Genomic DNA, 21,247 nt, shown 5'->3' on the forward strand with positions numbered 1-21,247 from the left:
AAGATTGTCATAACGGTGAACTGAAATAGCCGCTATGAGAAGGTCTGGCATACAGAAAGTACCATTAAATTCAAATTATCTCCCTGCCTTCCAGAGTCTATGGTTGAGTACGCTGCAGCCCCTGAGAAGTAAGATGAACACTTGTCAACTCTTCACAAAATGAAATTTTGTAATGGCCTTGTCTTGCCAGATGGGGGGAAACTAAAATGGTTTTGTCTCTGCTCTAGTACATGTCTGCCTACAACCACCACCACCAAAAACATTAACTCTGATTTAGCAATCTCTGCTTCTGAGCCAGTCACTAAGATGAGCACTTTAATGTACCGCCCCATTTACTTCTTACAACAATCCTCAAAAAATTGCTGCAGTGAACCCTATTTTTCAGAGGAAACAGAGGTTTGGAGGTGAAGTGACTTCTAAAGGTCACAGAGAGACAGAGGCTGGGCTAGGAATTGACCCCAAGTCTGCCTGGTACCCAAAGCCATGACACTGACTCCCACTTGAGCACTTAGGTGTGTTGCTGCGTGTATGTCAGAGTGGGGTAGGCAGGGTAGTTGGGTACAGAGGAACAGCGCCTGGAGCTTGGAATTTTGGGGATTTGGTCCCGTGCTGAGCAGCAGAGTAGGGACCCACATGGTGTGGACCTGCATTTGGAAGGCCCCTAACAATTCAGACCCCAAAGGGGAGGTCAGAGAGATGGAATCTTTTTCTAGCTACAGGGAGAGACCCAGATATCCTGGCAGAGTCTGAGCATGGGAGCAAGGGAGGATGCCAATTAAAGGGCGAGGGCAGATGTGAGGGAAGGAGGTGGGGCCTGGGTTTGGGAGTAGGCAGGGGACCTCCTTTAGATTCCCAAGGGGTATGGGCTGGTAGGTGTGGCCTCCCTCCCTCCAAGCCCCGCCCCCTCCCCATGCCCCGCCCAAGACAGACACAGGCACATCTAGGCGGGAAGGTAGGATGATGGGTGAGGGCTGGTGGGACAGGAAGGGGCGCTGGGTTGGGGAGAGGGTGCAGCCACGCGATGGGCCGAGTCCAGACACAGAGCGGACGGACAGACAGACGGACAGACGGGTCTCTACTTACGATCATCTGTCAGCCGTGACGAGGGTGGGGTGGTAGGGGAGGGGGGAATAAGTTACCATGAGTCTCCAGGGAAGGCCAGGGAATGGACTGAGACAGCAGGTACCAAGGAGAAGACCCCTGCCCTAGCCCAGCCCAATGCAGGGGAAGGCTGGAAAGTCCGAGCCTCCCTCACCACCATCGCCTCTCTGCTGCCCCTGCCCACCCTCCCCAAGTCTCCCAGGTGCACCTACGCATGTCCTCCCACTCTCCATTCTGTACCCACAGCCTGTGTGCTGCCACTGTCCTCAGGCTCCTAACACTTCCTGGAGGGACCCACGCTCACTCACAGTTGTCTGAGTTCCCTCTTCCCCACTGAGCACCCTGATCCTGGGGATTGTGGTCTCTGATTTATTCCCAGAAGGATCCCAGATGCACTGTTCTGGTCTAGGGATGACCGCTGACCTCTGCTTGACCTCTTTGAACTTTGATGCTCTCCACAACCTCTGGCTGAGCTCCAGGAGCCATTTGGTCTATTGGGGTCTGATTTTTGAAGTCCATAGTGTCTTTCCTCCTTGTCTCCCAATTGGTCCCCAAAGCCCTTTAATGAATCTACTAACCCCTATGACCTATCCTCAAATGGACCTGTTTTCTGGATGACCTCCAACCTTTGAATGATCCCTTCACCTATGTGTGACCTCTGTCCGTTAGACTTCTCTTAACTATTTTATATCTTAGACCTTGGAACAACCCCAGCTCATCCTTGAATGTCCTCTTTGAGCCTTTGATGATCCTTGACCTATATATGACCTCTCTGATCTTTGAATGGCCCCACTATTCTCTGGTGGTTTCTATGACCTTGGATGGCCCTTGCACCTGGACGACCTCTCTGTGCCCCAGCGTGTTTGTTCTCACCCTCCCCCAGCCTCTAGGCACCAAGCTCTCTGGGCTCCCACTGGGGAGGTGGTGCCAGTCACCCCTCTGGTCCCTTTTGGGTCTCACCGTCTGGTCAGTGAGGGGTGGCAGGACGATGGTCTTCTCCATGGTGTTCATAACCAGCTTCCACAACTCCTTGAGCACTCGCTTCAGCACCGTCTTCTCACAGATTTTGGCAAAGAGAGTCAGGCTGGGGGCAAGCAGCAGGTCTGAGAGAGGGCCCAGCTAGCCCCAACCTGCACAGCCCTTTCCCTCAACAGGTGGGCAAAGTGGGAAGGCATTTCCTGGACATGCAAGAGGCATACACAGCTTGCTCAGGAATCCCCAGATGATCTGATGGAGTGATGATATATGATACACAATGGAGAAGAGCCAGTGGTGGCTGGACAGGTCAGCAGAAGCCATATTGAATGGGCCTCAACATCTGGGAGGAAGGCTTGGGCCTCATAATGAGGATGGGGACAGTTTGAAAGAACAGTGTGGAGGATGAACTGGAATAGGAAGTCAGGAGATCAGGGACTATGAGAGGGCTAAGACCACATGCCCAGAAGGAAGAGGAGGGGAATGGTCAGAGGAGGGCAGACTTGAGAGGAAAGATAGCAAAGTATTTGTGATTGGATGTAAAGGACCTGAAAGAGAGGCAATCCACCATGATTCATCCACCAAATGACCCAGTAACCCACCAAACTATCCTTTCTCCAACTTTCTTTAATTCTCTCCCCATCTCTTTTTCTATCTATCTATCCATCCACCCGTCCATCCATTCATCTATCTATCCTCCCATGCTCCTTCTGTCCACTCATCCTTCCATCTACCCTTCATTCCACCCATCCCCCACCCACCTACCCATTCATCCCCTATCCATCCAAGCGTTAAAACATTTATTCATTCATCCAAATAGTTCCCTATTTATCCATCTACCCACCCACCCAGCAATCCATCTATGTCAGTGGTTCTCAACCTTCCTAATGCTGCAACCCTTTTTTTTTTTATGGAATGCTTCACGAATTTGCGTATCATCCTTGTGCAGGGGCCATGCTAATCTTCTCTGTATCATTCCAATTTTTTTTTTTTTAGTATATGTGCTGCCAAAGCAAGCACGCCGCAACCCTTTAATACAGTTCCTCATGTTGTAGTAACCCCCGACCATAAAATTATTTTCATTGCTACTTCATAACTTTAATTTTGCTACTGTTATGAATTGTAATGTAAATATCTGATATGCAGGATGTATTTAGGCAACCCCTGTGAAAGGGTTGTTCAACCCTCAAAGGGGCTGTGACCCACAGGTTGAGAACCACTGATCTACCTACCTCTCATTCTAAATATCCATCCATTAAAATATTTACTTATCATCCAAGTATTTACCCAACTATCATATAGCTATCCATCTTCCATTTATACTTCCAAGCATTTATCTTTTAATCCATGTTTCCACTCACCTGCCCATTCCTCGTGTTACCTATCTATCCAACTGCCATTCATTCATCCACACAAATATTTACACACAAATCCTTTCAATTATTTACACACCTATATTTCCTTCCTTTCACATTGCCACCTACTTATTGGTCAAAACTGTTCAACCACCACCCAGCAAATATGCCCTGAATGCCCTCTCCAGGCCAGCCCTGGGGTCTCTGTGGCCCCACCCCTTGCCACTCCCAGTGCACCTGGCCCAGCTCACTTGCTGTCCAGCAGGTCCATGATGGGCTGCAACACATTGTCAGCATCCTGGGCCACGCTGCTGCAGGCACTGGCTGGCACATTTCCTGTGCCCTTAACTTGGCTAAGGATGTCACCCATCTGTTTGACACACTCTTCGATGTGTGGCTGGAAGCTGGGAGCACAGAGGGGAGGGGCTCAGACAAGACTCTCCTTGATTCCCAGAGGATGAGGCCACAAATGCTGATTAGTGGACCTTGAGCTTTTATCACCAGAATCAGACAGCAATGGTACATAATTGAGCAAGGGTGAGGAATAATAACAGCACTGGGCTAACATTTATCTGTGTTGTTCATTTCATTCTCATAGTCCTACTCTGGTACTATTATCATTATCATTCCCACTTTACAGATGAATAAATTAAGTCTCAGAGAGGTTAAGGGACTCACCTAAGGTCACACACCATTAGTAAGCAGTGAAGCCAGGATTTGCCCTCAGTTTTGTTTAACCTTGGGCCTGAAGTCTTTACCTCTACATATGCTGGGTCTCCAAATGTACCAGGGATCTGGGGGATATTCCCTCCCTGCTGCCCCCAGCCCTAGAGATGCTCCCACCTGGTAGCAAACACTCGGCTGAGCTCATCCAAGACGTTATTGAGTTTCACCTGCAGTTCCTTCAAGATGTCACTAGCTTCAGCATCCAGCTAAGGGAGGGGAGGGGACATCAGGCTGAGTTAATTAAGTATCCACGTGAACTAGGCATTTTTTTCATCTGACCCAGGGAAAGGGATTCCAAAGGGCTGGAGAGGAAACTGAGGCATTAACAGTTAAGCCTTGAGCTTGGGTTTGGAGGAGTGGCTGAGTTGGAATTTATCCTCAGGCCTATTGGTATTGAGTGCTAGGGTCTTTGGGGACACAGGATTACTGGTGATGCTGTCCCTTCTCCAGCCCCATCTGAGCACTGCCTCACCTCCTTTCCTCCCATGGCCTCAAACATCTTTTCTAGCTGAACTCGTAGTTGTTGAGTGTTGTTCATGAGGATGCAAGGCTGGGGGTGAGAAGAAAGGGGGAGTCAGGCCTCAGGATCCCTCCCTGGAGCTTCCCCTACCCACTGCCAGGGACCTCAGGATGGTTTCAGGGTCTGGGGTCCCACAGGGCCACCAGAAAATGGAAGATGGCGTTTGGACTCAGATTCCTGGAAGTGTTGTGTATGGGGGGGGATGTCTCTGGGGATCAAGGTGGGGGAAGGGGGTGAAGGTCTCAATTTCCCACATGGGCCTGGTGGGTCCAGGAGAGGAACTGGGAACTCTGGAAGTAGCAGGAAGGGTAGTCTCTGTCATAGTTCCATATTCTTCTACATGGCCCAAAGCTTTGCACACTCACACCCTGAAAATTTCATTTGCAACAATCAATGACCCAGTGGAGGTGTATGACCTCACTCCCAGATGTACACACACACAATGAGACCCTCTCATAGACACATAAACTTAGACATACATAGTCAGACATATGGACACACACGTATATATAAACACTATACCAACTCAACACAACTAGACAAAACATGGCGTGAAACACACACACCCAGAAGCGCATAACTGGACCCACACAGTATACAAGTCAACACAACTAGACAGACAATACACAATCAACCACATGCACTCACATCCCGCATACTCAGACACATACAGTTGGACACACACACTTTAAACACACACATTCAAACAAGCACATTTAAACACACACACAATACTATACTATCAACACAGTCAGACCAAGCATGATTGGACACATAGGTGTCTGAGCCCTGGGAAGAGTGGAGCCCTGGGAATACTGAGTGGGGCTGGGGGTGGGAGGTGGGGTTGAACAGCACATGGGCCCCCACAGGTCACCACTTTCTCCTTCTCCTTGGAGCAGTAGGAGGCGAAGTCCTTGGAAATGATGTCTGCATACTGGAGGAGCACATTACTGATGGTCTGGGGAAGACACAGAGGGTGAGTGAGAGAAGGTTACTGGAGCCAGGAGGGGCGCTGATCACCAGGTCCCATCTAGAGCTACTAGTGAGATCAGGGATGAATCTGAAACCTATTAGTACCTAGGAGAGATCATTGGGCTGGGAAAATTCTACACACAGGATAACCATCAAGATCCAGGACAGACACCACCAAATAAAGATTATGTAGAATCAGCTCATTCTCAGAGCAACCAACCATCATATTAATCTAGTTTCAACCACAAGTATAACTTGGTCTCAAATCAAATCCCAGTGCCTACTTATAATCCCAAGGTCTACATGGCCTAACACCAATACAATAAGATTTCAACCCCAGTACCAAACTCACCCTGAGGCCTATTTAAATTTTGTATAAATCCTAGCATTCACTCCAATTTTAATCCAAAATCAAAACCTAACCCTAATAGTAACTTTAAACCCAATCCCAACCTCAGCCTCAAACTCCAACCTCAACTCTAGCCAAATGGCATTGCCAAGCCCACTTATGACCTCAACCCTGATCTCAATCTCACTGTTAACTTCAAACCCAGCCCAAATCTCAACCCCAACCCCAATCTCAACACAAACTTCAATCTAAGCTCCGACACCAACCTCAATGATATCAACCAAATGACATTGCTAACTTCACTTATGACCTCTGTCACCAATCTCCTTAACCCCAAACTCAACTCCAACTTCAGTGACATCACCAACCCAGCTCTAATGTCAACCCTAACTCCAACCTCAACCCAATTCACATCCAACCTCAACATAAACCCTAACCCAAACCCAAACTCAACTCTAACTTCAATGACATCACCAACCCCACCTCTGATTTCAAACCCAATCTCAGCCTCAACCCCAACCTGACATATCTCCAATAGTGACCTCAACTACCCAGCCATCCCCAGCCCTGACCCTAGCTCCCAGCCCAACACTACCCACATTCCTGCACCTTGGCAAAGCGCCTCATGTAGTGCCCCACGATCTGGGGGTCAGGGCACTCAAGTTTCTTGATGATTTCAAAGCTTTGGTTGAGTTGGGAGAAGACGTCCACCACAGAACAGGAGAACAGGGCATGTTCGGAGGTCTGCTGAAACTGTAGTGGAAAGGAGGCCAGGAGATAGGAGGAAGTCAATCCTGGAGAAGCCCTGGAGCCCCCACCCCTCCCCATTCTCCACAGGGAGAGCCAGAGACCAACTGCCTTGGGGGGGAGGAGCTAAACAGAAGGTGAAGTTGACATACAGCCAATCTCTAGGGGCCATGGGGTAGGTGAAAGGGTTGGGCTTGATGAACTCACTTTCCATGGTTGTTGAATGAACAAAAGACTTTAAAAACCGAGAGCAAGACAAAGATGGCGGACATCTAGTAGAGACTGGCTTCATCCCAAAGGCATATTTTGTCCCCAGATTGGATCCCAGAGGACCTCAGAGGGAGTGAGGTAGGTCACTATGGCAAGACTGGGGATATGGCTGTGGGTCAGCCTTCTCACCCCATCCTTTTTGTCTCGCTCCAGGGCACCATGCAGGAAATCCCGGGATACTTCTTCATTCTCATCCAACCACTGGATAACAAAGGGTTCAAACCACCTAGAATGAGAAGCTAGGGTGATGCCCTGCTGCCTTGTATCCCCCTCAGCTATTGTGCTGACTGGTTTTAATACACTCCTGGCTGGTGCTGGGATGGGCCCCATTATACCTCAAACTCACCCTGTGACCTTGAGAGGTTACTCCTCTGTCACCTCCCCACCAGGCCTCAGTTTACTTTATCTGTGAAACGGATTGAGTGGCCACTGACTAAGCAGGGTCAAGACTTCTATAATCCTGGTTCAGATAAATAGCCCATGGACAAGTGGGTTTACTCTTTGAGCTCTTGTTACCTATACAAACAGAAGACTATCTATCCCCCAGTGCTGCTGGGAGCAGTGAATTATATGGCACATAGTAGGCCCTCAGTAATTGGTGGCCACCATGCCATTCTCCAACACACAGCCTGGGAGTTAGACATCCCCAGTTCAAATCCCAGCTCCATAACTTAACCAATGTTGCCTTGGTCATAACTCTCTATTTCCTTTTGTTATTGCTGGCTTTTATTTTTTATTTTTAAGAGAGTGTCTCACTCTGTCACCCAGACTAGAGAGCAGTGGCATCATCATATCTTACTGGAACCGCAAATTCCTAGACTCAAACTATCCTTCTGTCTCAGCCTCCCAGGTAGCTGGGACTACAGGCACCCACCCACTACACCAGGCTAATTTTTGTAACTTTTTCATCATTAACATACATTTATTGTAGAACAAAAGCACACAATAATTTTTGTGATTTTTATAGAGATGGGGTCTCACTATGTTGCCCAGGCTGGTCTCAAACTCCTGGCCTCAAGCAGTCCTCTCACTTTGGCCTTCTACAGTACTAGGATTAAAGGCTTGAGACACTGCACCCAGCCAACTCTCCATTTTCTCTCCCACAAAATGGGAATTATAATGATCTCACCTCATCTCACAGAACTGTCAAAAGGATTAAATGAGAAAATGCCCATGGAAGAGCTCTGCATGGTTCCTGTTGCTGTTATGACTATGAATTTTGGGAGCTATGGGTCCACAGTTCAATGACTAAGAATTGAGAACACTGGGCTTGAGCACCACCTGTGACCCTGATGCCCAGGTAACCCTGAGTAGGTCTACTCTCCTCTCTGGATTTCCTCCTAGCTGTCAGAGCTACAGTCCTCACTTGGGATTGGGCTTGCCCCAGGGGACTTACGCAGGGTACTCAGGCACACGGTCCTTGAAGGCAGGAAGTTCTGCCACATACTCATTGTAGAGCCATTTGACTTTGAAATGGAGGTTCATGTAGTCAGCACTCTTGCATAGGCGATGCTTGTCATGCTCTGGTAGGAAGAGAGGGAGTGGGTCAGCAAAGAGGCAGGAGTTGGGTTTGTTCAAAGATGGCCTGCTCTGGCCATCGCTGGTATCTGAATTAGGCATGAGGGTCCAGGGCACTTGCAGCCTTGAAGGGGGACACTGAGGCACTGCTACCTGCTGCAGCCAGGCTGGGGGACACAGATGGGGTGGGGGACTCACCTTCCATGGCATACTTCATGTCTTGGGCAAACAGATTCCACATTACTTCAGCACTGATTTTACCCACATTCAGCTCCTGGGGAAACCTGGCAAAGGTCAGGGAAGTATGAAACCTTGCAGATGGAACCCAGATGGCAAAAGCTACTGTGTCCCTCCCTGCCCCAGAGGGAAATGTAGGGAAGGCAGAGGGATCTGTGTTCAAGTTCTCTCATAGCCACTGACTTGCTGAGTGATTCTGCACTAAGATCTTTTTTCTCTCTGATCCCCCATCACCCAACCACCCACCCATCCCTCCATCCATTCATTCACCCACTCATCAACTATCTGCTCATTCATTCACTACCTATCGCTTGTCAATCCATTCATCCATTCATTCACCCACCATTCAGCAATTTATCCACTCATTCATTTCCTCATCCATCTGTTTCTTTATCCACACACACATCCCTCCACTAATCTATCCATGCATCCACCTGTCCGTCCATCCATCCATCCATCCATTTATTCATCCATCCACTTGTTCATCCATCCATTTATCTACCATGAATCTACCATCTACCATCCCCCTTTCAACCCCTCTAAATCCCTGATCTTAATTCTGTATCTAAGTAGTCAGGAGATGGTAGTGCTGCAAAGTTTGGGGCCTTGCTAGTGTTCATGTATAGGAGGAATAAAACACAATAGGTCATTAAGTTAAATGCAAATGAAATTCTACAGATACAGAAGTCCACAAACAAAAACTGCATACATTCACACATAAGTACACAATATACAATATTATATATTGAGCAACATTGTATATTGAAGTTCACTCAACAATTAGACACATATACACAAATCAATTGACCACAACTGTATACAAAATGATGTCCACGCATGTAAGATATAATGCAATTTAAATGTACAACACTCAGAAGAGTAGCCCATAGTAAATACTTGAACAACACTATCTATTATTATTAATGAACCTACTCTAGCACACATACAAAATTATATACATGTGCACACAATGTCATTCACACAAATCAATATGTACATGTCTGATGACACCAGTGATTGTATGCATGCACACAATTTTATGTTTGCAAATTATACTTATATCTGAATTTTACAGCACAATTGCACCCCAAATTTCTCCCACATACATATTTTATGTATAATTAGATGTGATCACTTTTTTTTTTTTTTGAGACAGAGCCTCAAGCTGTCCCCCTGGGTAGAGTGCTGTGGCATCACAACTCACAGCAACCTCCAACTCCTGGGCTCAAGAGAGTCTCCTGCCTCAGCCTCCCAAGTAGCTGGGACCACAGGCACCTGCCACAACGCCTGGCTATTTTTGGTTGCAGCCGTCATTGTTGTTTGGCGGGCCTGGGCTGGATTTGAACCCGCCACCTTAGGTGTATGTGGCTGGCGCCTTAGCCGCTTAAGCCACAGGCGCCGAGCCGATGTGATCACTTTTACACACAAGACACAAAGTTGTGTACACACGTACACACACACACACATATGATGACCCTCAGATAATTAACCAAACAGAGACACAACTCACTGATTGAGGCAGGGAGTGTAGGAATTCTTGTCTTCCTCAATGATGGACACTATAAGTGTAATAAGCTTGGACCAAAAGTCAAGGTTCTTAATGCTGGGGCCCTGTTCTTCTGGGGGAACTTCCCCCTTTTTGGCCTGAAAAGGGAAGTGAAGACATTGGTTATAAGGGGTCCAGAGGTCGGTAGTGACTTAGTTCATTAGTGAGGGGCAGGAAGTTGTTGAGAAATGGGCCCCATTTAAAATGTGTGTGGTTCAGGTAGGAATTCTGTACAGAAATTAACTGAACTCATATGAACTGGCGCAAACTGAGCTCATTTCAACAAACCTTGACAAAGCATAAGACTTTCAGTCTTAATTTATAAGACAGAGTGGAAATAAATGGAACTAAATTTTCTTGAACAAACCCAACTCCACTAAGCCAAATAAAATGAAAATGAATGCAAATCAGACCCCCTTGGCTTAACAGAAGTCAGTTCTCCTCAGAGTTCATTCAATGGAATTGAACTTGGGCCAATTACACTGAATGGAGTGGAATTAAACTTGATTAAGTCAAACTCAAATGGACTTAATTGGATTCAACCCAATCAACTTGTCCAAGATTTACTTCAATCCAAGTCAAAATAATGGAAATAAATTGATTTGAATTCAACCCAAGCCAACCCAATCGAATCTAACTCAGTGCAAGTCAACCCAACCTGACTCTACCTACCTAAAACAAGCCTAAGATACTCAGGCCAATTCAACCTAACTTTAGTTATCCATGGAAATTAGAGTATTCAATGAAAATCAGCCTAATTTAATCTAACTCAGTTGAAATCAGCAGCACCTGATTCAACAATCCAGGTCATCCTAACTCAAGCTAATTTAACCCCATTTAGAACAACTGGACTGAACAGAACTGAATGAATTTGTACTCACTTAAACTCAACTTAATGCAGCTCAGTTCTGCTTGCTAATTGTTCAAGAACAATTGTAAGTTAAGTCAACCAAATAGAAATAAATTAAACTAAACAAATTCTAGTTGAACTAAACTCAACCCAATTTGATACAGTTCACCTAAACCCAATTCAGATAAGAATGACTGATTTCAAATCAAGTCAATTGAATGTAAAGGAACAGAATGAAATATTAATAAAATTGAACTGATCCAGGCTTAGGAGAAGCCGTGGTAGGGATGCAGTGAGGCTCTCAAGTCATCCTGAGATCCCCCTATCTCTGTACAAATCACCCTTGGTTGTAAATTTCTAATTTTTACCTCTTTTTCTCATAAAGGACTAATAAGGTCTTTGAAACTTTATCCACAAACCCTGAACACTATATGTGTAGATAAGCACTTGTTGGATGATCTGAAATTGAAGTGAAGTGACCCAAGAAATTTAATTCAACTCAACATTTACTAAACAGTGATTCTAGGCCAGGCACATTATTTTATGCCAGCCTCAACTAAGAAACCAGATGTACTGTGTGCCTACTGTATTTTTTCTAAAACTTGTATCTCATAGATTTTCTTCCCAATCCCGAAATGAGGATTTATGACTCCAGTTTACAGAAGAAGTTACTGAGGTGCAGAACAGCTTAAATTCCCCAGGAAGGGGCAGAGCTGGGCCCATCTGTGGTTGATGTCCCCTGTTCTATTTTGCCCTATCTAGGCTCCTCACCGGGTCTGTCTGGTACTCCCGGCTATAGAGTTCATGACAGTTGTTAAAAATGTACTCATAAGTAGAGTTGAGGCAGGCTTTCACACAGTCCTTTACCACTTGGCTGGCTCGGGGAGGACTCTGGAGTTCTTGTACCTGCAGGGAGGAGGACAGGCAGGGGTGAGCACAGCTGGGAGAGGAGGTACTCAGGAAGTGGCTACAGGTCATTGTGTGGTTAAGAAAAAGTAGTATGAAGGCAGGATGTTACTGAGAAAGGATGCTACTTTCCAGGAAAAATGTTACTTGTTCTATGAACTGGGAGTCTTAGAGAATCCTCCTTGGAGGGAGATAATGAAACTGAGTCCTTTTCTACCTTCATCCGAAAGAAGGTGATGCTGGTGAGAAGGTCCACAGTGGATTTGAGGTCCTGGAGCCTCTCCGGGCTGCTGGCTGGGAAGTTATTCTGTTGGGAGCAGAAAGAGAGGTGGGTTTATGGAAGAGGACTCAGGGGGAACGGGAGAGGGAGACAGCATTTTAGAGGGGATACAAAGTTTCTCAAGTTTCAGGAGGTGGGCTAGGGGGGTGGTAATTCAAACACCTTGATGCAGGTGGGGTTCTGCTTGGATGCACCAAGCATGTTTAGGTAGGTACTACTCATATATGTGTATATGGTTCAGAGGAACACATCCTATGTGTTAAGATGGGTCCTCCCATGTACACATCTGCTGGGAACTGTCCCCTCTAGGCACACACAAGTGCACAGGAGGCAGCAAATCCTTATGTATGCACTTCCTACCCGGTACATGGAGAGGTCAATCCTCAGGGAATTATGCAACTGGTCCAGGAGTTTCACAAAGCGCTCTTTCTGAGGAGGCAGGGGAGGAGAGAGAATGAGTGAAGGCAGGATATGTTGCTCATATGAAGTAGCTAATGTTGGTGGCTGCCATACTTGACTGAGTGCCCACTATACACTGAGCGCACCCCATCCACCATTGCACTGAACTCTCATAACATTTGTTTTCATTCTACAGAGCTTAGAGAGGGTAATGACTGGTACAAATTGGGTCCAGATTAGGGACCCAGTAGTCACACTAGATCTGAATTAGCACAGGATTGGGCTCTCCCTAATCCTCCAGTCCCAGCCCCTAGGACTGACCCCGAAGTTGGAGGCAGCGAAGCGGTCGGAGGCAGACACGTTGGTGGAGGCGGTGGTGTGCGCATAGTAGGCATTGATGTTGGCAAGCAGAGTGCTCATGACGGCAGGCACTCCAGGGCACATGTACTTGGAGGAGAGGCAGGCAAAGTGGCTGGCAAGAGGGAGCAGGAGGCATTGGGCCTGGGGTCTAGCCAGGACAGGCTGAGTTCCCTACTCTAATGCCTCCCTTGCCCCACCCCCCAAGCCATTCTTATGCCTGATTCTGCATCTCTTCTCTGTGTCTGTCTTTCCATCCATCTGAGCTGCCTTATGTCAGCTCCTGACTGTGGCTCTTTGGTCCCTGTCACTCCAGCTGTCAATACTGGCACTTTTTTGATCTCCAGGGTACTTTACTGACACTTATACGATCTTCAGAATCATGTAACCCGCACCACACCCACTTCCTCTCTGGCTCCTTCTCCTCCTAAGAACCCCTCCCACTCCAGATCTGCCAGTGTCCATTTGGTGACCCCTCACCCTCCTATGTTTTGCACCTCGCCCTATGTCTGCCCCAGCCTGCGGCCTCACGTCATGGCTTGGTAGATGGACTCAACACCGTAGCGCATGGCAAACTCATCCACAATCTCCTGAGCTGTTTCATCGTAGTAAACCTTCCAGGCATCATCACCCTTGGCATCTGGGATCTTCACAACCCCATTGTTCTGCACATCCGTTACAAAGTGGAACAAATTCTGCCACCAAAGGGGAGAACATGTAGTCATCTATCCATCCATTCAACCATCTATCCTTTTTATCTACTCTTCAGAGGTCCCAGGGTCTGAGGCCTTACATCATCCATCTGTCTGTTTATTCATTAATTTGTTCATCTCCTCTTCATCCATCCATCCACCCACCCACCTACCCATCCAACTGCCCCAAATTTCATCTATCCACTCATCCATTCTTTCAGTAATTCAACCACACATGAATATATCTACTACAATACACATGCATATATCTACTACAATACACACCCATCCATCTGTATGTATTTCTATCCATTTATCCACTTATCCATCCATTCACACACTCACCCATCTAGTCATCTTTCCACCATCCATTTACTCACTACACATCTGTCCTCATCCAACTACTCAAAAATTCACCCCTACACTCATCCATCCTTTTAATAATTCAACCACATATCCATCCATCCATTGCATCTGTCTACTCACAACTTAATATGCCCAAGAATTCATCTATCCATCCATTCAACCATCTATCTACCAATCTGTTTATCAACCCATCAGTTTATCCAAATATACTAAAATTTACCCATCCACTCATGTATGCTTCTAATCATTCAAGAATCCAGCCATCCTTTATTCACCTATTTATGCATCTACTTACCAACTTATCTATCCATTCATGCATTCACCCATCTCTCCATCTGTCTTTTTATCTACTCTTCACTCATTTGTCCATTCACTCATTCTTTCATTTATCAGCATTCATTGAACACACTAAATCCTGGGGATAACATTCTCTTCAGGAACCCCTAGGCAACTGGAAGAGACAGACCCAGATGCAAACAGCCCAGCCATGACTGTTTAAGGCTAGGACAGAAAGAAGAACCTGGAGATGAGTAGCTGGCAGTTGGAGGGAGTGTGGGATAGGCCGAGGGTTGGTCCTCACCTCATGCAGACAGGTGTACTGAACGTGGTAGGGGGCCACCTTCTCCTCGCCTTTGATCTCTACACTAATGTGTAGCCGGATGGCACCTGACACAGCAGATTTGTCAGTTCGCTTATCTGCAGGGCAGAAAGAGATGGCAACTTCAGGACTTCCCACTGTAGCCCTGGGCTATTTTAATGTATGCATGAATTTTTAGCTCTCTTAGATTCCCTGAAATTAAGGCCTGGGTGTCTCTTTTTAGATTGTCTTCTTAGGCTTGTGTCTCCCCGTTAGACTACAATTCCTGAGGCCTTGCTTATTCCTTCAAACTAGGACCCCAGGCCTTGCTTCTTCACTCCAATGAGGTTTCTGTCTCCCTCCTTACACTAGTAGCTCTTCCTGCTGCTTCCCCATCATATCACACTCTCCACAGTCTACTAATCTTAGTATTCCTGGGTCTGTGCCTCCCTCCTCAGACTAGGACTCCCAGGATTCCTGCCTTCCCAATCAAAATGTGATATCTAGATTCCCCCAACCGACCCAAGAGCTTCCTGGGCTCTGCTCACCCTTCTCAGATTGGATTCTTCCTAGCTCCTCAGATTGGGCTCACACCCCTCCACCCCCGTCAGATTCTGCTCTCCAGATTCTACTCATTACATAGCGATCTTGGATCTGTAGCAGCCCTCTCATGTTAGTATTCCCAAACAATATGCCATTCCTTAGACTAGATTCTCAAAGGTTAATCTTCTCTTTTAGACTGAGTTTCAGTCTGTGCCTCCCTCCTCAGACTAGGTCTTGCTTCCTGGCTCCCTCATGGGTCTGGGATATGGAGATTCTGATCCCCTCACCCCATCATAAACTGAATTAAGTGCTTCCCAGGTGCTTCTGGCCCCCATCGATTTGGGTTCAGAGACCCTGCCTCCCCCACCAGATTAGGCTCCTTGACCAAACTCCTGAAAATATGTCTCTCCCCTCTGGATGGGCTCCCTGCTCTGGCTGGATCCTTGGTTCCCCACCCCTTACCAGCAGGCTCAGCCTCCCAGAACGCCCTCATCTCACCCAGGTTATACCACACGTCCATCTCGCCACTGAGCGTCCGCACCTCGATGATCGTCTGGCCTAGGAAGTCATCAGATTCCCTCTTGAACCTCTGTTTCACGCGGGATTTGATGTCATCATCCTCATCCCAGACGCGCACCTTGATGCGGTCAGAGGAGTTGTGACATTCACTGTGGGGGGAGGGGAGGAGGAATCAGGGATGGGAGTAGGGAGGCCAGCATAGGGCCAGTCTTGGGAGACCCTCATGGGACTGGGGACCCAGCCAGACACTTACAAGTGGAAATTCTCCTCCCACACGGGGTTGAGGTTCCCATAGATGGTTTTTGTTCGTTTCTTGGTCTTCCCAACTTGGACTGTGACGTAAGGGTCACTGGATCCTGTCTTGTCCTTTGCCTGCAAGCCCTGGGCACAGACCACTGAAAGACACAAACAGGACAAACACAAACGTGCATTCAAGGAGTGAGGCATGCCAAGAACAGTCATTACCACATGCTTCAGGCTGCTTACTGTGATGTGGCCTAAGAACAATGAACCACTGGGCACAGCAGCCTCCATAGAGAGTTAATATGGAGGGAGCCCTCAGCCAATAACAATGAGAAGGTGCTCCTACCCCTGAGCTCCCTGGGGTACCTAGGGGAACTGAGCCCCACATGCCCACGAAGTCACCAGCTCATTAGCGCCTCCTGCAGGGACCCTTCCCTCTCTGACTCCTCATAGACTTCCTGGGGTTATTTCCTATATAGCCTACATATGCTGAAATCTTCATCCTCCATCTGCTTATCAGGAAATCTAGATGAGATTGGACATGGATAAGCACTCCCACTGCCCTAGCACCTGTGTAGGACCACTCTGAACTGCATGTTCCACATTGTTCCTTAATCATTGCCTGCTTGTTGGTGCCCCCTTTTCTCCCTTTGCCTAACTTCTCCACCCCTACCTAGGGCTTTCTGGGTTCACTTCCCAGATAAACCATATGCCTTCAACTTCTCTTCTTGGGGCTTCCTTCTGGAGGGCACCAAACAAGCTGCACCCAGATGGAATGTCAAGCGCAAGTGTTTGGAGACATTCCTGGCCGCCCCATGAGCACGCACACACATAGACATGGGATAGACACAAGCACGCGCAATTTCACGCAGCAAAGAGGAGAGACAGAGCCATGAGACCCAGCACAGGAGGTTGAGGAGGACTGGGCCCCATAGCTGCCCACGCCCCCTCACCAGTGATGCTGATCTTGGCGGACCACTTGGACGTGCCGTCCAGCACACTCTGTTTCACTGCCTTCATCTGCTGCGTGTGCGCGGTCTTGGAGACAGCGAAGATCTCTTGGATGAGTTCAAAGATCTCGGGCTTGTTGCGCTCCCGGATCTTCATGCGGTCCTTGAGCACCATGATGATATTCTGTGTGCGGTCCTCCGCCCCGTGCTTGGAGCTCTTCTCCGCAGCACCTGCGGACGCCCGCGGCCGTCACTGTCCCAAGCGCACCCTGCCTTGTGTGTCCTCTCCAGAGCGAGAGCCCCGCCCCCACTAGAGAGCGTCCTTGGCTGTGGCACTTTAAGTCGTGGGGGCCTAGGGGAACCCTCTCCAGAAGCTAGTTTCCTACCTGCTTTCTGAATCCCCCCCCAACCATACCTGTCACCCTCCACTTCCCGCTCCTTCTCAGAGCCTCACTCCTACCTTGAGCCCTGCCCCCTTGAGTCTTCACCTCTTTCTGGGCCCTACCCCGTTTGAGCCCTAGCCACTCTCTGATCTTACTCCTCCAAAGTCCTCCATTCTGAGTCCCCACCTCCTTCCAAACTCCTTCTTCCACAGTATCCTTCCAGCGTGAGGCTCTTCCCTCTCTGAGACCCACTCCCTCTTCTGAGCTAACCCATTGTTCTCCTGGGGAACCACTTGTTCTCATTAAGCTCTCCCTTTGCACAGTCTTGGTAGTCCCTGACATTCCCCCTACCCTCGAACCTCTAACTCTTCCCCACGGGGTCCTGCCCCATTGGCTCTGCTTCTACCCCCTCAGGATGCCCTATTGCAATCCTTTGCCCCCCTCACCCCAACCCCGGTGATGTCCCGCCCATAGCCCCGCCCCCTCCAGTCTGGAGGGTCTCCAAGACATCCGCCCCCTTGGTCTGATCCACCCCGCCCTTTCCCCGCCCCATGATTCCCTACTCATCAACCCTTCCCTTCAGTCCAGTCCACTCCCCCTAGATTCCCCACCCGCTTCGATTTGGGCCGGTGTAGAAGCTCCAGGGGTCCCTACTCCAACCCCTCTCCCCGCACGTCGGCCCCGCGCTCACGCTGCAAGCAGTCGGCATTGAGCAGGTCCTGGCACTTCTCGTGGCACTTGACGCCGCACTCGGTGCAGCGCATGCCTTGCCGCGCGATGCCCCACAATAGCCCCTCGCACTCATAGCAGTAGGTGGGCGTGGTGGCCGTCCACACTTCGAAGTTGTGTGGCGTCGTGCACGAAATGGGGTAGATTAAGGCTTGCAGGGTCTTCTTGTAAACGTGGTTTTTCTGAAGAGGAGAGAGTAAGACATGGGGTGCAGCAGTGGCCCTAACCTGAATGGGGCCACTGTCTTTTTCTTTTCTTTTCTTTTTATTAAATCATATTTGTGCACATTAATACTATCATGGGATACAGTGTGTTGTCCTGCTTTGCTCCATCCCAGTGCTGGTCACAGTAAACTCCCAGCCCCTCCCAGACTCCCAAGCAATCAGAATCCTTGATGGGTTATGCCAGTGTCTGCCACTCGACCTTTCTCTTCCTGGGAATCCTCAGGGGCTACATTACAGGGAGCTCCCATCCCAGTCCGCTCCCACCCCATGAGAAGGCGGCTTCCCACACACCAGCTCCTCGTTGTTCAACGTGCTGGAGGCCAAGGCTGAGGTGATGCCTGCTTTCCTGGACTGGACCAAGGACTGGAGAGGGAAGGTCACAGAGGTGGGAGTCACCAGGGTTGACACGCAGGGGATCATCGCCAGGGGAAGAATTCACAGCCACACATGGGAAAGGCCAGCCATGGATTGGGGCCACCAGCCACAGATTGGAGCAAATTGGAAATAGGTCATGATGGAAGCCAGTGCAGACTCAGCAAAGAAATTAGAAAATTATAGAGGCTCTGTTTTAGAAGGGACCCTGGAAGTGAACAGCCCCACATCCCTGACTCACACCACCCCCAGACAGGACTTGGGAGCCAGGCTCGGCCATGGTCACCAACCACAGAGCTAAACCATCAGCCTCACCATGAACCAAGGTAGCTCAGAGGCGGTGAGTCATATGTTCTTCTCCCTACCCATGAATGGTAGTACATGGCAATGTTCCCCGGGAATCCATAAATTGGGGGCTGGTTTGGAAGATCCCAGTGAGGAAGTTGGGAGAGGGCACCCAAGGGGTCAAGGTCTCCATCACTCACCATAGCCTGAAGCGTCCATGCAGCACGTGAAGTAGAAATCAGACTGTATTAGACCCAAGGAATCCCTAGTCAGCCCCCAGCCCCAGGTCCACCATGGGCAGTTGCACAGGTGGCACACTGCTTATAGCAGGCCTGCTCTGCTGTGGGAGTGAAGGGCGAAGTGCTTACCAGGTCGCTAACGAGTGGGATTGGCTTCCTCTTGCGGATGTCTGGCATGCTGTCAATGATGATAAGACCACCCCCCGGGCTGCAAGACACACAGAGATTTTGAGGGTCCAGGCCACCCAGTTCCTCACACAGGCATTATCAGAGGCCTGGGCAGGACACTCGACCTCCCCAGGTGTTAAGAATGTAATTGAGTTCTGGAAATGGATATGTTGAAGCCCTAACCTCTTCTACCTCAGAAGATGACCTTATTTGGAAATAGGGTCATTGCAGATGTGATTAGTTAAGATGAGGTTGTACTGGTGTCCTTGTAAGAAGACACACATACGGGAGAAACAACCATGTGATGATGGAGGCAGAGATTGGAATGAAGCAGAATTTCAAGCAAACACCAGAAGCTAGAAGATGCAAGGAAGGCTTCTCTCTTACATGTTTCAGGGGGACTGTGGCCCTGCTGACACCTTGGAATTTATGGCTTCCAGAATTGAGAGAGAATACATTTAGGTACTTTTAAGCCACCCTTTCGCGGTACTTTGTTGCAGCATCCCCAAGGAATTGAAGGTACCCAGCCTCAACTTCCTCATCTAGAAAATGGGAAGACAGTTGCCCACTTTGAATGAAAATTTGAGTTAAGACAAATCTAAATACTATACTAATGGCTCGGCGCCCTTAGCTCAGTGGTAAGGGCGCCAGCCACATACACTGGGGCTGGCGGGTTCGAACCCAGCCTCGGGCCTGCTAAACGACAATAACAACAGAATACAACAAAAAAATGGCCGGGTGCTGTGGCAGGCATCTGTAATCCCAGGTACTGGGGAGGCTGAGGCAAGAGAATCGCTTAAGCCCATGAGTTTGAGGTTGCTGTGAGATGTGATGCCACTGCACTCTACCAAGGGCAACATAGTGAGACTCTGCCTCAAAAAATAAATAAATAAACACTATACTATACTATACTATACTAAAGTAGGAGCAAAACCTTTTTTTTTATGATCAAAATTGGGAATATATGTATATGTTTAGAATCTGTTTAGGAAAGAGTGATTTCAAAGCTAATGGAAAAGAGAATTGGAAATTGTGTTTGTGTTGTTGTCAAGATCTTGGTGGCTTTGCCTCAGCTGGTGAATTAATGGTAACTGGCCATTGTAGCAGATGCTGTAGTGACCTGTCCCAATCCTCTTTATTGAAAGGTACAGCTGTCCCATAGAGGTTTCAAATGTTGTCCTTCTCCAGAAGGTTCTCATTGGCCACTGAGAGAGGTGCCTGGTATCCAAGGACCCTGGACAAACCCTGAAATGCTATTCATGTTACAGAGCTTCCTACAGTGTCAGGTTAAATGACCTTAGAGATCCTGAATGACATCGTTCCTCAGCTGCTTCCCCTTGTCTGATGCTGCCTGCCTCACAGGTTTCTCCTAAGACCAGTTCCTTCATAAATCATGAGCACAAGAATCCCTATTTCAGGCCCTGCCTGCAGGGATCTCCAACCAGGGCATCTGCTCATATATTTGGGATTCCCAGCTGCTCTCTCCCTTCCTGTTTGCAAGGGATGTACAAAGGAAAGAGGTCACTATCTTGCTGCTATTTTAAAACATGGGCATGATTTTAAAATATCTTGTGCAGGCCAACACCTCTGAGAAGTCAGTAACTTAGGAGGACTGATATGACAACATGCTCCACTGAAGACTAAACAATCATCACTAATTAAAGAGCCAGCAACTGTAGCAATAATCTGAGTCATTTAAAAATAGAATCAGAGCAAAAATTTCCCTCCAAGGTTCCAGATGTATAGTGCAGGAAATAGTTTCTACTTTATCTTACATTTATTTCTATGGAGAAATGGTCATGACTTACGTAAGTGGCTTGAGCAAGCACATACCTCTCTGGACTCAATT

At 48.1% G+C, this 21,247-nt stretch overlaps 1 protein-coding gene and 1 non-coding gene across 2 annotated transcripts in view; both read right to left on the bottom strand.

Annotated features, from left to right (window-relative positions):
* Positions 1 to 21,247, bottom strand: part of UNC13A (unc-13 homolog A) — a 64,168-nt gene that overhangs the window by 10,893 nt on the left and 32,028 nt on the right. The window contains exons 14-37 of the mRNA XM_012809390.1: positions 19,360 to 19,438; positions 19,192 to 19,197; positions 18,626 to 18,697; positions 18,073 to 18,292; positions 17,002 to 17,229; positions 16,059 to 16,200; positions 15,785 to 15,954; positions 14,747 to 14,862; positions 13,640 to 13,803; positions 13,073 to 13,223; positions 12,713 to 12,781; positions 12,290 to 12,379; positions 11,938 to 12,072; positions 10,281 to 10,414; positions 8,732 to 8,817; positions 8,412 to 8,538; positions 7,145 to 7,241; positions 6,608 to 6,751; positions 5,552 to 5,635; positions 4,630 to 4,707; positions 4,275 to 4,363; positions 3,683 to 3,835; positions 2,062 to 2,185; positions 1,084 to 1,089 (exon numbers count right to left, since the gene is read on the bottom strand). Of these exons, the coding sequence (XP_012664844.1) occupies positions 1,084 to 1,089; positions 2,062 to 2,185; positions 3,683 to 3,835; positions 4,275 to 4,363; positions 4,630 to 4,707; positions 5,552 to 5,635; positions 6,608 to 6,751; positions 7,145 to 7,241; positions 8,412 to 8,538; positions 8,732 to 8,817; positions 10,281 to 10,414; positions 11,938 to 12,072; positions 12,290 to 12,379; positions 12,713 to 12,781; positions 13,073 to 13,223; positions 13,640 to 13,803; positions 14,747 to 14,862; positions 15,785 to 15,954; positions 16,059 to 16,200; positions 17,002 to 17,229; positions 18,073 to 18,292; positions 18,626 to 18,697; positions 19,192 to 19,197; positions 19,360 to 19,438 (2,764 nt within the window). The remainder of the gene's footprint in view (positions 1 to 1,083; positions 1,090 to 2,061; positions 2,186 to 3,682; positions 3,836 to 4,274; positions 4,364 to 4,629; positions 4,708 to 5,551; positions 5,636 to 6,607; positions 6,752 to 7,144; positions 7,242 to 8,411; positions 8,539 to 8,731; positions 8,818 to 10,280; positions 10,415 to 11,937; positions 12,073 to 12,289; positions 12,380 to 12,712; positions 12,782 to 13,072; positions 13,224 to 13,639; positions 13,804 to 14,746; positions 14,863 to 15,784; positions 15,955 to 16,058; positions 16,201 to 17,001; positions 17,230 to 18,072; positions 18,293 to 18,625; positions 18,698 to 19,191; positions 19,198 to 19,359; positions 19,439 to 21,247) is intronic.
* Positions 2,981 to 3,088, bottom strand: LOC111727431. Its single transcript, XR_002774989.1, has one exon. It is a non-coding gene; the product is annotated as a U6 spliceosomal RNA (small nuclear RNA).

This window comes from Otolemur garnettii, unplaced genomic scaffold (genome assembly GCF_000181295.1).
Source record: "Otolemur garnettii isolate 467f Iridium unplaced genomic scaffold, OtoGar3 scaffold00105, whole genome shotgun sequence".
In the NCBI taxonomy this organism is placed as follows: domain Eukaryota; kingdom Metazoa; phylum Chordata; class Mammalia; order Primates; family Galagidae; genus Otolemur; species Otolemur garnettii.